The 18,173-nt window shown below is 32.6% G+C and overlaps 1 protein-coding gene across 1 annotated transcript in view; it reads left to right on the plus strand.

Moving 5' to 3' along the window:
* Rasa1 (RAS p21 protein activator 1) overlaps positions 1–18,173 on the plus strand; it is a 68,289-nt gene that overhangs the window by 30,966 nt on the left and 19,150 nt on the right. Inside the window, exons 7-12 of the mRNA XM_048331562.1 lie at positions 1,932–1,984; positions 5,355–5,505; positions 9,353–9,431; positions 12,434–12,554; positions 13,493–13,649; positions 17,794–17,881. Of these exons, the coding sequence (XP_048187519.1) occupies positions 1,932–1,984; positions 5,355–5,505; positions 9,353–9,431; positions 12,434–12,554; positions 13,493–13,649; positions 17,794–17,881 (649 nt within the window). The remainder of the gene's footprint in view (positions 1–1,931; positions 1,985–5,354; positions 5,506–9,352; positions 9,432–12,433; positions 12,555–13,492; positions 13,650–17,793; positions 17,882–18,173) is intronic.

Below are 18,173 nucleotides of genomic sequence, written 5' to 3' on the forward strand. Positions count from 1 at the left end.
GTGCATTCTGTCTTAGGTCTTTTTTATACTAGCATTATATATAACTGACCTTGAGATAGCTGTCCCGAAGTCTTTAGTCTCCTTAAAGTCTGTCTTCTAATAGATACAATGAAGTATCTAAGTACATTACTTGATAATGTTTTCTCATCTAAATCTGTAATTGAATATATACTTTTCTTTACCTTAGCAGAGTTTATAAAAAGGCAATTTGTTCTATCTCTTGCCATCTTGTACTAGTCTGTCATTTGAAGTTTTATATTCTGTAGTTTGTAAGTATTCTAATGCATGATAGTATTTTCTTTTTTCCTGATGCCTTTTGTTAGGCTGCTTCCCAAATCAGGATTCCCCATCATTTACTTACACCTTTAGTTCTTTAAATCAACGAGTTTAAATGAAGTAAATCATCTGTCATAATTTTCTCTTACTGTAAAGCATCGGCTCCTTCTTTCTCTCATTCCCAAACTGTTCTTAACCATATACCAACCATGTCTTCTTTTTCTAATTACATTAGGTGTTTCGTTACAGCAAGGAATCATCTTTTTAATGGTGGTGCAGAGCATGAGCTCAATAATAAGAATTTTATATAGGAGTCACTTGAGAAAAGAATAATACTGTTTTGCCTTCAGGTTTTCTTCTTATGCTAAAATTTTTCATTTCATCTCTAAATCCCATGAGTTGCTTGCTTTTTCTGTCTAGAAGAATATAGGATTGTAATTGGAAGTTATTTAGTTCACTGACCACTGAATGTAGAAATCCTATTCTAGCATTTTTACTAATGAGTGAACTAAACTATACTTGAATGTAATATGGAACTTCACAACCTTTTGAGTCAGTCCAAGTTGTATACTTGCCTTTAATTTGTAGGAGGAGCATCAGAAAATCTGAGTTACTGAGCTAATGGCAAAATTATTGCCCAAATAAGAAATAAATAAATATATTTAACTGTATTCTCACACCTTTTCTTGCAATGGCATGAATAATTTAAGCAGTATAAACTGAGTCTAAACTTGTAGCAATAGATTTTAGAGTACTTACACATTTTAGTCTTATATTTAGTTTCCAACTTACATGCTTATTAATTATTACAAATAATTGTAGACTCCAAGAAGATGCAGCATAGTCGTCTAAAATTACCAGTTAAAGTTAAAATTTCCAGTGATCTGGAATTACCAGCTTGCTACTAAAATGTACCAACCAAGACAATAGTAGGTTATGATGCAAATAAGAGATTTTAAGTACTTTGATGGCTAGTAGTTTTAAATAGATATTTTATTTGATAGTAAAAGTTAAATACTCATTTTTATAATGCTATGCTTGTGATGGTGATGACATCTATGATATTTTCTGAAAGTTTCATTTCAGAACCGAATATGAACTTTACTCACATCAGTGTTGATAGGCTGTTAGCTCAAGTAGCATTAGAACACTACCTCTTTGTTTTACTGTTAATACGGATACCTACTTGTTCTTATTAATCTTATTTTCTGGCTTTCAATAAAGTATGCTTCAGCATTTTGACTTATTGGACAAGTGAGCTTATCACATATTAAAATATGCTGAGAAAAATTAAACTGTTTAATTTTGGGGTAGCATTTCTAAAGTGACTTCTACCCACTACTGCCATTAGCTGAACTCCACAAAAACCAGCTTATTAAATCAACATGTAATAGGTGTTATCAGGGCTAAAATTATTTGTTTTTATATTGGTAATTAACATGTAAATTGTAATTTGTACTTGATGGATGTTTTCTATATTTTGTTGAAATTAAGCATAATAAATTTATCAAATGTGTAACATGTAAGAAGAATGAATCAGTGATCAGTTGTCTTTATTTCATATGCTTGAATTACTATTAATTAGTTTAATTTTGGTCATAAGATAGCAGCAAAAGTACTGTTAATTTACATATGTAATTTTTCCTCTTTTTAAGATGGTTCCATGGGAAGATTTCCAAACAAGAAGCTTATAATTTATTAATGACAGGTACTTTCATATTCACTTGCCTTCGTTTTATAAAAGCAATATAAAATTGAACCATCCACGATTGTTCAATTAATATTTATGTGTATTTTCTTGCCAGTGCTGAGAGGATTGTTTTTCTTGTTTTTAGTTGAATCATACATGTAGTTTAAAATCTTTTGAAATACATCTCACTTTTATCTCTTGCTTCTGTATTTCTTACATGAACTGATTATAATTTTTTTCTATTTGTATCTAGAAGTTTTCTATGGCTAAATATATGGTGCTAGCTGTGTATAAATATATGTACACTTAGAGGAACATGTAACATTTTTAATATTAGGATATATATTAGGAAATTATTCCATACTTACAAGCAAACATTTTTACTGTTCTTTCAAGTGACCAAATGCTTTCTCTTTCTATCAGTAATATAATTTTCCAAGACGCCATAAAAAGATGGGATGCAGCTATCATTCCTTTCTCATTCATTTACCAGCAGTCTTGTATTTATTTCTGGATACTTGTGGAATTGTAATTGGGCCCTACTTAAAATGGTCATTTAAATTTTCCCCAAACTCTTGCAGTTATGAGGAAACTTGTTACTATGAGCTTATTATTTAAAAATACAAACTTCCTTATTCTTAAAATATTTAAGGCCAAAATAATTTTAACTGCCAAATATTTATTCAGTAAATCACATCTTGTAAAAATCTGAGATGAATTTAATCAATAATACATAATTTAGAAGGTATAGTTCTTTAAAAATTGGTAGTTGTATATTTGCTCAAAATGATTATATAGCCAACAAACTGATTTTTTTTTGGCCAGTCCTGGGCCTTGGACTCAGGGCCTGAGCACTTTCCCTGGCTTCTTCCCGCTCAAGGCTAGCACTCTGCCACCTGAGCCACATCGCCCCTTCTGGCCATTTTCCATATATGTGGTGCTGGGGAATCCAACCGAGAGCTTCATGAGTAGGAGGCAAGCGCTCTTGCCACTAGGCCATATTACTAGCCCCTGATTATTTTTTTTAAACATGTTATCTGAATTACTTTTATGGAGCTTTTTTTTCTGTTGTCAAAATTAGAGGTTAACAGTTTCATACACAAGGCAGCGAGTACATTTTAAAGCTGTAACGCATTGCATTTTAAATTCATACTTTCCTCTTTTTAAGGACCCAGGGTACTTTTTTCCCCCTAGGATTAGGATTTGAACTCAGGGACTTATGCTTACTTGAACAATTCTCTCCAACTTTTTCCAAGTTCTTTTAGCTCTTTTACAGTGGAGTCTTTCATTTTTGCCTGGGTTGTGATCCTCTTATTTCTGTTTCCTACATATTTGGAATGACATTTGTGTACCATTGGGCCTAGCTACTGGTTGAAATGGTGTCTTGAGAATATTTTGGTTAGGCTTACCTTGAACTGCAATTTTTCCAACCTCTACCTCCTAAATTACTTATAATTTAGAGCCTTGAGCCATCATGCCTAGTCTTGAGGCATGTTTTGAAGTATACAATGTATAATCTTACATTAGGTGGGTTCTAAACATGAAGAATATGATAATGCTATATGATAGTAATAGAGATTTTACCAGAGTGACATGCCATTAGATTTCAAGGTGAGATCAAATATTTGTCTTAATGAAGTTACATATAAATTATATCTAGAACTTACCACCAAATAGTTGAGGTACTCAGTCTTGTCTTAAGCATATACGAATGAAAAGTTGCTCAGATTTTTTTTTGTTACTTTGTATTTTATTTGGGTCATATGCTTGTAGAAGATTTTGTGGTTTTAGTTCCTGTGGCACTTGTATGTTTAATTTTGCATGTATAATTGCTTTCTTCCCTTTTAAAAATTATTATTTTTATTTGAAAATGCTAAAAATAGACAGGTTACAGTTATATAAAAAGTACATATTTTTTGGATAATATCACGCCTGCCCTTGCTGTCTTTCATTATTAAAAAATCTAAGCGAAGTAGGCACCAATGTCTTACTCTTGTAATCCTAACTACTTGGGAGTCCAAGGTCTGATGATCTCAGCTCAAAGCCAGCCTGGGCAAGAAATTGGTGAGATTGTTATTTCAATTTACCAGCAAAAACCTGGAAGTAGAGCTGTGGCTCAAGTGGTAGGGCACTGCCTTGAGTACCAAAGCTGACAGCACCTGGGCTCTGAGTTCATCTCCCAAGACCAGCACAAAAAAAGAAATAGGATATCTTGGATTTTTGACACCATGATTTGTTGGATAAACTTAGAAACACTCTGCCTGTACTAAGCAATTTTTCTGTTTACTAACATATTAAACTTGAAGATTCAGTTTATAGTTGTTTACTTTTTAAAATTCATTGTATCAAAAGGTTACTTGATGGCAATTATCTTGGCTACATGGTAATTTAAACCAAACTGTATCTGATATTGTAAGTAGTGAATTCTGCTTTCTAAAAACATTGTTCAGATCTTTGCTGTGTCATTAGGAATTAAGGTAGGCAAAATATCTGCATATTAAGAATCATTGCTAATTGAGAAAATCCAATCATTTTTATAATTAATATGAAGAATTTAATATATGATAGTTGTCTTCTGTGTATCTTTTAGGATCATACCTATTGAATGAAATACAGTGCACACATAAGTTTTGAGTAGATTTTTGGTTTTTACTTTTTAGTCACTAATTGGAAAAAGTATAGGCTATTCCTAGGGCAGTACTTTTGATCTTAAAAAATTAACCATCTCCCTTTGAGCGCATACTTTGCCAGAATGTGCCTCTGTTTTTCTGGTTGTCTATTAGCGTTTTTGCTTGCCCTATCAATAATGCTCTGCCAAGCTCTTACTATGGAGATTCACAAACTCGAATGTAGCACCTTTAGCCACTTTCTCTTAACTTGTGGTTAGTCTGTTCTTTCCCAGTTATATGTTACTGCTACAAGATTTTTGATTTATATTTATGAAATAAATCTAACATGACATAGTAGACAAGAAATGTATACTTATCACAAACCAGAAAACTGGAAAATATTATCTTAAAAATGTCAAGTTTCTAGCCCGGTGCTGGTGAGTCAAGCCTATAATCCTAAGTACTCAGGAAGCTGAGATCAGAGGATCGTGGTTTAAAGACAGCTCCAGCAGTAAAGTCCACGAGACTATCTCCAATTAACTACCAGAAAATGGAAGGTGGCACTGTGGCTCAAAGTGGTAGAGCACTAGCCTTGAGCTGAAGAGTTCAGGGACAGCGCCCAGGCCTAGAGTTCAAACCCTTTGACCAAAAAAGAAATCAAGTTTCTGATAAAAAAGTAACATGGTTATAACTTTGAATGTACTTTGTTATTAAATTACTTAACAGCATTTCTTTTATTTGATAATTAGGGAATAAAACTAACAGCTCAATTTTTACAGTTGGCCAAGTCTGCAGTTTTCTTGTGAGACCCTCAGATAATACTCCTGGTGATTATTCACTTTATTTTCGGACCAATGAAAATATTCAGCGATTTAAAATATGTCCAACACCAAATAACCAATTTATGATGGGAGGCCGGTATTATAACAGGTAAATCACAAGAAATACTTGTTTATCTTGTAGTCTTGGGGTAAAGATAATTGAAACCTTGATAAGGTGTTAGTTTAAAAATTACTTTAATTTTTTTCTTTTAATTTGGAGGTTGAAGTTAGAGCATGCAAGCTGGTGCCGTACCAATTGAGCCTCACTTCCAGTTCCTCACCAGCTTTTAGTATAATTTAGTAGTAGACATGTTCCAAGAATTGCTTCCACAGTATCAAAAAGAAATATAAACTAACAATTTTTCTTTGTAAAATACTTCGTGTTAAAAATCCTTATTAAGTGTTTGTAACAAATTGGTTCAATGAAGAATAAAATAGCTAATATAGGAAAAAGATTATATATAAAACAGTCTATTTCAATAGAAAAAAAAAGGTTTTCTAACAGCTATGTGGGATTTGTCCAAAAGTTATCTTTAATTGGGTTGCTAATTTGATGATAGTTATATCTCATGATTGGTTCCTATTTCAGCAATGAAAATAAACTGGGTTGTCTCAAAACTCAGAATTAATTTTAGTTGCTTGATAAGGAAAGTAAGTCAGTAGTGGAAACTGTGATAGAATGTCAGTATTTTTCTTTGTTTTAAAATAGAAAAGTCACTTAATTTCTAGATTGAAAGGTTTGCCACAACTTAATTTCTTTTGAGAATAGTTGTATAGGTGTCTTAGAGACTGCCCAATCTTGTTTTAAAATAGTGATGTTTGCCTGCCTGTTTGTTTGTTTTATTTACCTAACTTCCTTACCATCCCTATGTTCTTCAACATTGAAAATCTTAACTACACACTAGAGACTTTCAGTAAAATTAGTAAAGGTAGTAATCTTTTTTGATGAACGCCATAGTGGAACAAAGAAAAGGAAGTATTAGTAGTATATTTCTTTATAAGTCATTGAGAATTAGTAGTTTGCTTGCAAATGAAGATTTAAAAAATTTTACATAGATAATTATTTGTTAGGCTTGATCATTTCCCCAAATAATTACCCTCCAGATTCCTTGTTGAATGTGCTCTTAAAGAATTCATCTCTTATTTTTTTCTAAGTTTTAATACACAAAGGTAAGGCCAAAATTATGTGTTTCTGATACATGGAAAATAACAGTTTTCATATGAGTAAGGGAAAAATGTATTCCATTTCAGCATTAATCAGCAGGTACTCAGGAAAATAGTTGGAGAAGATAACCTCTTTTTAACTATCACTGACTACTTAGGTACGAATATGTACAGTAAGATTATTCAGTAAAGGCTGGGGATGTGGCTTAGTGGCAAGAGCGCTTGCCTCGCATACATGAAGCCCAGGGTTCGATTCCCCAGCACCACATATATAGAAAACGGCCAGAGGTGGCGCTGTGGCTCAGGTGGTGGAGTGCTAGCCTTGAGCAAAAAGAAGCCAGGGACAGTGCTCAGGCCCTGAGTCCAAGCCTCAGGCTGGCAAAAAAAAAAAAAAAAAAAAAAAAAAAAAATTCAGTTAACACTGTTATACTTTGCTGTCTTATTAATTGTACATTAGAGTTTTGGTTAGACAGTTATATTTCTTTCATTTAGAAATTATTGAGGGGCTGGGGATATGGCCTAGTGGCAAGAGTGCTTGCCTCGTATACATGAGGACCTGGGTTCAATTCCCCAGCACCACATATACAGAAAATGGCCAGAAGTGGCGCTGTGGCTCAAGTGGCAGAGTGCTAGCCTTGAGCAAAAAAAGAAGCCAGGGACAGTGCTCAGGCCCTGAGTCCAAGGCCCAGGACTGGCCAAAAAAACAAACCTGTCTACGGCCATATCACCCTGAACGCGCCCGATCTCGTCTGATCTCGGAAGCTAAGCGGGGTCGGGCCTGGTTAGTACTTGGATGGAAGAAATTATTGAGACATATCTTTGACATTCCTCTATTCAAAATATTAGATACTAGGAGAGACAATAATTTGGCACTAATTTAATTCCTTTGTGAAATATACTTCATAGATCCTCCGAATTAAGTACATTAAAGGAAAAGATGTGATTTGTGAATGATTAGCATTCAGGATGGTATGCAGACCAATAAATTGCATTGGAGTCAGCAAGAAGAACATAGATCAGATAATGATGAGAAAAAGGAGGAAGATTTTGGTGAGACCTTGAGGACATTAGCACTTGTCTAAGATTCACAAAGACTGGTGCACATTTCCATGTATTATGTATTTAACTGAAGTTATAGGACATAGTTGTCTTTAGAAATTCACATTTGTGTCTATATATTTAACATGTTATAATTTTCTCAGTTGTAAGCTTATCTGATTTCATGGCTAGAATTTTCTGGAGTATCTAGCCTTAGTTGGTTTCTTTACTGTTTAGATGTAGTGGTCTGAACTAGAGTATTTTTTTTTAATTTGTAAATTTGATGGGTAAAAACCCAGTAGTTGTCACACACTTTTAAAGATACTCAGAATTATACTTCACAACAGATTCCATGAGCTATGTTCTTTTAGCTCAGTTACATTGCAAAATTGGGGTGTTACAGAAATCTGCTTAGTTTTTATATTGAACACACACTGTGCATACAAATTCATGGAGTCTCACTAAATATTTCTATAGATGTACATATCATGCATTGGTTTTATTCACTCCTTTTCATCTACCACTCCATGCAGCCAGAAACCTCTGATCTTTACATAGATTTGATATTTTTTACATTAAAACACAGTCATTATTTTGGTGTAATCACATTTTCAGTTTCCTTCTTTATCTTCTGACTAGCTTGGATTTATGCAATTTCCTTGAAAAATTGATTAACTTGTATTTTCTTTTTATCATATTTTCCTCATTTTCTCCCAATCCTCTTTGTGTTAAATATTGTTCCTGCTCTTTAATTCATATTTCTCCATACCGTTCTTGAAATTAATTACTATGTCTTTGAAGTCTTTCATTTTATTTATTAAATTATTTAATTTTGTAGTACTGTAGCTTCAAATACCTTATACATAGACATATACATCGGTACTCTAGTTACTATTCTCCAAGTAGGAAAAACTGTGGAAAGAAGTCAAAGTGTAGGTTAAACAAGATCTGTTTGTAGAAATACTTTTTAAGTACATATTCCTGTAATATGTTGGGAAAATTTTAAATCACGTTGTTTAAATATTCATAATATTGAGATGCCTGCTTTTATACAGAAACACTTTCATGTAGTAAACAAAAAAAACTTCACTATGGTACATTAAATTTATAGGAGAATACGTTTGTCAAAGTACATTATTTTTATTTTGTTTTGTTTTATTAGTAATATTCATCAGATATGTAAAATATTGGCAGCACTAAATCAAAATTATCAGTGAGTTTTCCTTTTGGTATTCTAACAGGTAAAAATAGCTCCTGATTTTCCACTTAATGCCTGCTATTCATTTGTCTTATCAACTAAGTAAATCTGATGTAAATGAAGTCTGTGTACCTGTCTTGATTTTTAAGTTTTAGTTTATTTTAGCTGTATTTCCTAATTAAATAGCATTTCTTTGTCAGTTTTTCATTTTCAATTTGTAATAGATACTGTTTTGTTTTTTTTTTTTTAAGCCATGGCTTTGTAATCATTTCCTCACTGATGGGTGATATGGTCTTGTTGACTTGACTATCCACTTGCTTTGTATAGGACATCGGAATCTCTGACCTACTTACTGGGGGTCTGTAAATCTGTATTGAAACGTTTTTTTTAAAAAATATAATCGTTAAGACCATGTTATTCATGTGTTCTGGTTATGTGCATTGAAATGGCTTTGTGAATAGATAATCTTTTGATAGCTAGGTTTACTTGTATTTTAAGAGATTTACATTTTTTTGGAAGGCACATTATGTCACAGTGTTGCTATTTTTTTTAACAGCATTGGAGACATCATAGATCATTATAGAAAAGAACAGATTGTGGAAGGGTATTATCTTAAGGAACCTGTACCAATGCAGGTCAGTGTTGTTTTTCTGGTTTTGGTAATTAATATTTTATGTTGAAATGTGACATGTGTTTGGTATTCTTACAAAACTGTATTTCACAAATATTCATGCAATTAAAACAGGTCAAATTTAGAAACTATTCATATTCCTTCAGAAAATGAATTTTGAAGAGAATGTTTCATTCTAGATAAATAGGAAATTCCTGGCTTTTTGAAGACAGAAGTAGTGGGTCGGGGTAGATGCAAAGTTCACTAGTAAGCAAGTATGGATAAAAGCACAGTCATGCTTATTTAGGTAAGTTTGGTGTGTAATTAAAGGCAAATAGTTATCAAGTAACTTGGCTGAAGCCACATGGAATAGTATGCAGGGAGATCATGATTCAAACACACAGAACATGGTTCAAAGTCCAAACTTTTAACCATTTTGAAGTATAAACAGATCTCAGCTAAGTTTGGGACTCACAGAATACCTTGAGTTTCTAGATGGACAGAGAAAGGATGGGCATATATAGTTCATAATACTCAATATACATATGTGAAAATGGCACTAAGTGACTTGAGGGGGGATGAGTGGGGCTAGGAGAGATGGAGAATGATGGAAGGGTTTGACATTGATCAAGATGCATTGTACCCGTGAACTGATCAGTTGAAGTGAAACCCCTCTATACAACTACTTAAAGATAATTAAAAACTTAAAAAAAAGGGGTGGGGGGAGTACAAGAGGATTTAAGACCAAGAAGGCTTTAAATTTTTATTTCTTTACTTAGCCTGTAGTTTTATAACAAGAGAGCATGCCCCTATATTATGTAAAAATTATAGTAAAAATAATAATGAGGCCCTATGTTCAAACCCACGTCCAGCATAAAAATACCAAAATAAATAATTTTTCGTTAAAAATTCTAGTTAGAGGGGCTGGGGATATGGCCTAGTGGCAAGAGTGCTTGCCTCATATACATGAGGCCCTGGGTTCAATTTCCCAGCACCACATATACAGAAAACGGCCAGAAGTGGTGCTGTGGCTCAAGTGGCAGAGTGCTAGCCTTGAGCAAAAAGAAGCCAGGGACAGTGCTCAGGCCCTGAGTCCAAGGCCCAGGACTGGCAGCAAAAAAAAAAAAAAATTCTAGTTAGAATATTCTAGTAACTTTTGAACATGTCTATACTATAATGATTTCCTTTAATGATTTTTTTTATACAATGTGCTTTTCAACATTTGTTTATAAGTTGGTTCATAAAATTTAAAGAAAGAAATAGGATACAAGGTATTTTTGTCACAAAATATTTACTGGTCATGTTCTACCCATTCAGTGCTTCCCTGGATGAGAATATCATATTTTATTTTACTTTTGTTTTTCTCTTTTCTTTTTTCTTTTTCTTCTATTAAAAGTTTTTTGAGACCTGGTCTCATATATAGGGTTTTTGGAACTTGGTAGGAAGCCTATAGTGTCCTTGAGCTCACAGTCGTCCTGCTTGGATTGTAAAAGCATCTATACTGAAAAATAACTAAAGCAAAAACAGCCTGTTTTTTTTTTCCTCCCTTAGAAATACCATAGTTCACTTACTGATTCTTGAGATTGAAAAATTCATTGTATCTTACCATCTGAAAAATCATAATCTTAGATTTGGCTATCCAAATCAATTTTTTTTTAATCACAGTAATCTGTGAGTGCTGTTCCTTAAATTTGTTTTTCATACTAATGAAAAATATTAAACATTTTCCTGTCATTTAACTGTGCTAAAAGAAAACTAATGAAAAGATTACAAAATGACCTCAGACTTTTTTTGAAAGATACTACATTACTTGGCAACACATAAAAAAAGCTAAAAGGTGATGCAGTGGAAATGATTTATTTCACTATTTTATCATTCTCTAAGCTAGCGTATACAAAGCTTTTCTGTAAAAGGCCAAATGCTTAATATTTTATATGCTTCAAAACAACTATGGACAATATAAAGTTCAGGTATAAAAACTGGTGATAGGGTAGATTTAGCATACAAGCCAGTTTGCATCATCTTACTAGAGTAATTCATGCTTCTGTTTTCTTTATATCATAATAGTTTTCCCATTCTTGGGAATAGTTGTCAAGTAATAATGAAATAACTCTTAGGATAATGAAAGAGCAGAATGTCTCAAAATACAGAAGAAAGATGATTGTGAAAATATAATATTGAATCTTAGATTGGTAAGAGAATTGAATGGGCCTATAAATTGTCAAGCACAAATAAATACCATAAAATCCTTAAAAAATGGAAGAACTAAAAAAAGGGAAATAAAAACAGGAAGAGATCCCAGAAAAATAAAATCAGGTTCAGTGGACCTTGATACTAGAAGATTGACATAATCATTTTTCTTATTTGCAGAATTCAACAATTAATGTCATTTGTGGTATAAGATGTTATACATAGATACATATATACATTGTTACAAAATCATAATGTTAGGCAAAATCAGCAATAAAAACTATAGAATTAGGAAGGTAAGGTGGAATTAGATGTATGATTGTAACAGAAAAAAATCAGGGACTTAATAAAATGTACCATAAATTATTGAACTTTAAATTGAATAAATTTAGTGTGGGTATCAGAAAGTGTTGAAGAGAAAGTTGTGAAGTTGTAGACTGAACTATAACAGTAGGCATGAATGGGTGTGATAATATCACAGCCTTGGTGAATTGAGAAAACTGTGAGGTATTTGAGAATTATGTTTGTTTCTATGTATCTTAGTTCAGTTGGGTACAGTTTTCTGTGTTCATTTCACATATCTCAAGTCAACATGAATTTGCTTTATGATAAAATTTACTATTTGTTGGAAAATATAAAAAAAATACAAGTTTGAAAATAGCCTATTGGTTGCCCTTGATATATGTTCTTGGGAAATAATCAGGAAATTTTTCTGGAAGCCAAAAGAATCGTTTAAATCTATATATGTCTACATTTTAGAATTAAAGGTCTTTTATGTGGTTTATTAACAGGTAATATTAAAATTTAATACTAATCTTAGTTTATGTTAAAATTCAGGATCAGGAACAAGTGCTCAATGATGCTGTAGATGGCAAGGAAATCTATAATACAATTCGTCGTAAAACAAAGGATGCTTTTTATAAAAATATTGTGAAGAAAGGTTATCTTTTGAAGAAGGGTAAGTGAAATTTAAGAGCTAAGGATTCAATTTAATATTTTACCTCTTTGATAGAGGCATTCTAAATATCAGATGTAAAACTTTCATATTTAAGTTAAGCTTTGAAGTTATTAGTAATTGATACTTGTTTAGCTGTAATGTTAGGTTCACATTTCTAACCAGCTTGTTTTCTAAAACACGCTGATAGAGTTCTAGCTGTGTTTGTAAATTCTGAGGTTGTTTCAGTACAGGTGTTTAATCCTTTCTCCATTTCCCATGCATTGGCCCTTAGGACATTTATAGGATTGATGTTCTTATTTATTTTTTAATTATTTATTTGTGTCATTACAGTGGTTTGAACTCAGAACCTAGGCACAGTCCCTTAGCCTTTTTCATCAAGGCTAGCTCTACCACTTACTTAAGCCACATTCTACTTACGGGTTTTTTTTTTTTTTTTTTTTTTTTTTTTTTTGAGATGAGAATCATGGAATTTCCTGATTAAGCTGGCCTTGACCCATGATCCTTCATAGCCTGCTGAATGGCTAAGATTATAGGCGTGATCCACTGGTGCTTGGCTTGATCTTCTTATTTGGTAGATTCAACTTTAGTTGATAGAGTACATTTTTGCGTTTAGCAAGAATTCTTCCTTAGCATAGAAAGCTGTTATTCTAAAATAACAGTTTTGAAGATTTCATCACAATAAAAATCTCTAAAAGATTTGGTAAGCTATTGTAATTTACTCTTGATTTTTTAAAATAAGCAATGATAACAAGGCATTCTTAACAGAACTTACTGGCATTATATAATGAATGGTATATTTTTGGAGTTTTGGAAGACAAGTTCAAATAATAGTTAATTTAATTTTTATTTCTAGCAACAATGTTTTTTTATTTTAAAATTACTGTTTTCCAGTTTTAAAAAAGAATCATTTGCTAAAAGAAGCAATTTATTTTTAACAGGCAAAGGAAAACGTTGGAAAAATTTGTACTTTATTTTAGAGGGTAGCGATGCCCAGCTTATTTATTTTGAAAGTGAAAAACGAGCTACAAAACCAAAAGGATTAATAGATCTCAGTGTATGTTCTGTCTATGTTGTTCATGATAGTCTCTTTGGCAGGTAAGAAATTGTTTTTCTATTCTTTTGGAATTGTCTTTAAAATGATATGCTCAGATGTTGAAGCATAGTAAATCTATTTTAATAGTATTAAACTATTTACCTCTAAAGATAATTTTTGTTTTCCTTACGACTAACCTCTATATAAAAACTTACTCTAGAGAAATCTTTGGAGTGGTATTTCTTATGGTATGATTTGAATTTGATTTGTGTATATTGTATGTTACTTTCCCTGTCACTTTAAGTGACTTAATTTGATTCTTTAGTTTTTTTCTCTGCTTTTATTATATTCCTTAAGTATATTTGAAGTGCTGCTAGTACACTTAAATTCTGCTATTAACTCTGTAGGCACGTTCCTAAGTTAATAACCAACAGAAAAAGTTGTAGTATATAATTTTATTTCTGTTGGAAAAAAGATACTTCATATTAGAAGTAGAATTTTTTTCTTAATTTGATTTCAAGGTTTTTTTTTAAGCAAATACACAAGCTAAATTCTGAGCATTACAAATCTAGCTTTACCTTTGTTTTCCTATTATTAATGTAATATCAAGATTCTTTTTTTAATAAGTATTTAGTACTTTCAATGTGTCTCCTGAAATATTTCATAAATTCATCTGGCCTTGATATCCTTTTCTTTTTTCCTGAATACTCTCATATTTCATGAAAAGAATTGTTCACAAAAAACAACAAACTCAAAACACAAGTTTGGTTAAAGTAGACTCCCCCCTCCCCCCAACAATATGATAATTTACTGAGTAAAGCAAAATGGTAGAGTAAAACTCTCTAGTGATCATCTTCTTACAAAAACATCAAGTTTAACAACTATTTCTAGTAAAAGTACTTTTAGGAGAGCTTAAGAAACTTGGTGAGATTACTGTACTTGGTTAAGAAAAGATGCACTAGAATAGAGTTACCAGTATCTCCATTATACCATCCTCAAGCAGTATGTCTTGGAGAGATAGATGCTTTCTGTTTGGGAGGGGGAATTAAGTGTAAGCCTTAGAATCCAGTACAAGGCCTAGTACAGTGAAATCCATTATTAGGCAGATGCCTAATTTCCACTGCTTCCATGTATTGGCCCCAACCACAACCTCTGGACCTCTTCTTGGAGGAAACCTGGGACCTCAGATGGATAGGCTCATGTTTCAGTCTACACTACTAGCAAACACTGTGATCCTGCACTCTGTACCTGGGTCTACCGTGACTCTTGAGGCTGTAAATGCTAGATGCCACTTAACTTAATACAAGACTTGACAGGCATGTGATTACCTTTATTATCCCTGAAGACTAAAACATAGAAAATGTGAACAAAGAAGTTAAGCGTAAGACTTTGCCTTGGATGGTACTACCATAGCAAAACCTAACACCAGGCAGAATACAGTGGCCATGTTCCCAGAAATCTCTTTGTCAGATAAACTTGGGGCTCTGGTCCACATTAATTCCAGATGGCAGCAGTGATCAAACACTATATAGAGATCACAACAGCAGGTTAACTATAGTAGTGTGGATTTTGTCCTGCCTTTTTGCCATACTGCTCTTGGTAGGCTATGGGCATTAGGTTTGACTCAGCCTTTTGGCAGCCATTGTAGCCATAGGAGTGTACAACCCATTCCTCCCCTCAGCCTTAGGTAGAGGAAGGGGGGTAATGGTGAGGCAGATCCAAACTTTTACTTTGGAGTTCATGGATAGACAGTGCTTACCAGGATCCTGCGGGGCCTGACTAGTCACTGTGGACAAGTTATCTGGGCTTTTCTACATCAAGATAAACTATGCTTTCCTGTACTACCCCAGGGTCATCTTGAACAACTACTATCTGTAAATTTGGCATAGATTTAGAACTGAAACACTGTCTAGTGCTGAGATCTACACAGGATCAGAGATAGTAATAAACAGTGCCCAAAATTTCTAGTAATACACACTGTGCAAAATTTCTGGGAGAGGTACTAAGCCAGCTTATGGAAACAAGTCAATACAGAGTACTTTAAAAGTATGCAGATGCTATATATCACTATCTATCTATCTATCTATCTATCTATCTATACATACATGATATATATGATATATATCTGTATTGACATATCTATATATGATATATATCTATATATGATATATCATAGAACACACACACACACACACACACACGCCAGCATCAAGAACTTGAAAAGGGAGATAGGCATTGTGGCACGTGCTTGTGATCCCAGTATTTGGAAGGCTGAGGCAGGACCATCAAAACCAGTCTGCGCTACTTAATGAGTTTTAGGCAATCTTTGGCTACCTATCAAGACCCTGTCTTGAACAATAGAATAGAAGAGTAGAATACTTAAAGAAGGTAATCAATTACATCCTTGCCTGGTGAAAAACAACATGGTATCAGAAATTGACTGTTTGGTAAATAATGTGTGTATAAACTGGTACAGAATTCAAGACAGCTCTTATGAGGAAACTCAGTGAACTTGAAGAAAATACAGAAGAATAATTTAGTGATTTATTAGATAATTATTTACTTTTTTGGTTCTGAGTTTTAACCTAGGACCTTGTACCCTTTGAGCTTTATCCCTAACTTGTACCAAAAAGATTAATTTGCAGATTGAAACAATTTTTTAATCAAATGGAAATGTGTGGAAATGTAGCAATGAGATCCCTTTTCTCTCTCTATATGCCTAATGTAACCTAATTTTTAAAAAACGAATTATATCTACATTAAATAAACATACATACAATAAAACATACAATGGAAGACAGCAGTAGCAGAATCAAACAAAAACGCAGTGAACTCTAATACTAGGTAAAATATATAGTTGAGTTTAAAAAAGTGAAGAATGACTTAAGGTCATCACTTACTTCCTATGCAATTTCTATTCAAGGTTACTTTTAAGAATTTGGAGATACTTCGGAACTTTGTAGGAATTACCTTTAGTGATATCAACTTATTCTCATGGGAAAAGTTATGTTCATGAGACCTAAGCTCAACTCTCATTAAAAACATTTTTTAGAAACATGCTAATTTAGCATAAACTTTTTTGTATGTACTTTCCTGTAAAGTAGTTGAGAAGCATGAAGCACCAAGGAAAGCAGCGTCTGTAAAGTATATTTCAAAGAAATGAGAAAACATATCAAGCATATGATAGAACAAAGAAAAATAGCTTGGTATCAGCTTATTTTGTTATAAAATGCAAATATACAAATATAAAAGTGGAAATTTGCATGAATTCTGAGCTTTATTGTGTTTTCACATATATTTGAAACTTGTGTTTTATGTAAGCATAGAGATTTACCATTCAACTGAAGTCTGATGTCAGAGAATATGGATGTCTTCTCCAGTAGGTGATTTCATGTAGATACTAGTAATGAAATATTGGATGTTGTGGACACAACTCCTAACATTGCTGTTTCCCTGCAATGCTCTAGTTGCACAGTTGACCATTTTGCAAAATATTAGAGGTCTCTGAAAACTATTTCTTTAAGCTTCTGACTTTTATTACTGGCATAGGTTAAACGGTAACCATTTAAGAAGCATAAATTGAAAGACATTGCAGTAGTATTCTAGTGAATATTTAGTGATGAAGATTTTATACCTTTTTCTTCCTATAGACTGGATCTTTCATTGATGTAGTATTTTATGATGTTTTTCATGGTATTAAATTTTAGATGGGCATACAATTTTCTGTATTCCATTTTTTCATTATCAATCAGATGGTTCCAGTAGAAGAAGAAAAATGATTAGTCTGTAAACAGTGTACTATAGAGAATTACAAAATTACCCTCAATCTGTCTACAGATAATTGCTACAAATATTTTTGTTGTAAGAACATTTCTAGTCTCTTGTAAATGTACATGAGAAGGTTTAGATTTGCTATGCACATTTCAAGCAATTCTATTTTGTTTTTTTTAGTAACTGTCCTGTTTCAAATACATTTTAAAAATTAATTTATACAGTCCTGTACACTTTGAAAGCCCCATCCAATTTAATAGTACTCAGTTGTAAATTATATGCAGATGATATTTTTTTTTTAGTAATGATCTGGTAAATAAGATATTTCTCAATTATGATATTTACATACAAATAATACAGTTGTGTGGTTTTATGAAAATACTAATGCTTTTTATTAAGTTTCTGAATAATATTTTTTTGGTTTGTATTTTAAAGGCCAAACTGTTTTCAGATAGTAGTTCAGCACTTTAGTGAAGAACATTACATCTTTTACTTTGCAGGAGAAACTCCAGAACAAGCAGAGGTAAGATTGTTTCTTAAGTTATCTGTTACCCCATGCTTTCTTTATTAACTAGAATCAAAAATTAATTTGTTTCAGACAAAGGATAAAATAATGCCTGAAATCGAATCGTCTTTTAAGACATGTGGATTTTCATGTTTAAAAATGTTTTTGAAAGAAATACAGATATATAAGTGAAGGGCTATTAGTACCATTATACTCCATTTAAAATTGACCTTTAAATACACTGTTATATTCACTTGAGAATCTTCTTGTAAAATACTCTCTGCAAAAGGCTACAGATACTTGAATACAA

The sequence above is a fragment of the Perognathus longimembris genome, chromosome 22 (assembly GCF_023159225.1).
Source record: "Perognathus longimembris pacificus isolate PPM17 chromosome 22, ASM2315922v1, whole genome shotgun sequence".
Lineage (NCBI taxonomy): Eukaryota > Metazoa > Chordata > Mammalia > Rodentia > Heteromyidae > Perognathus > Perognathus longimembris.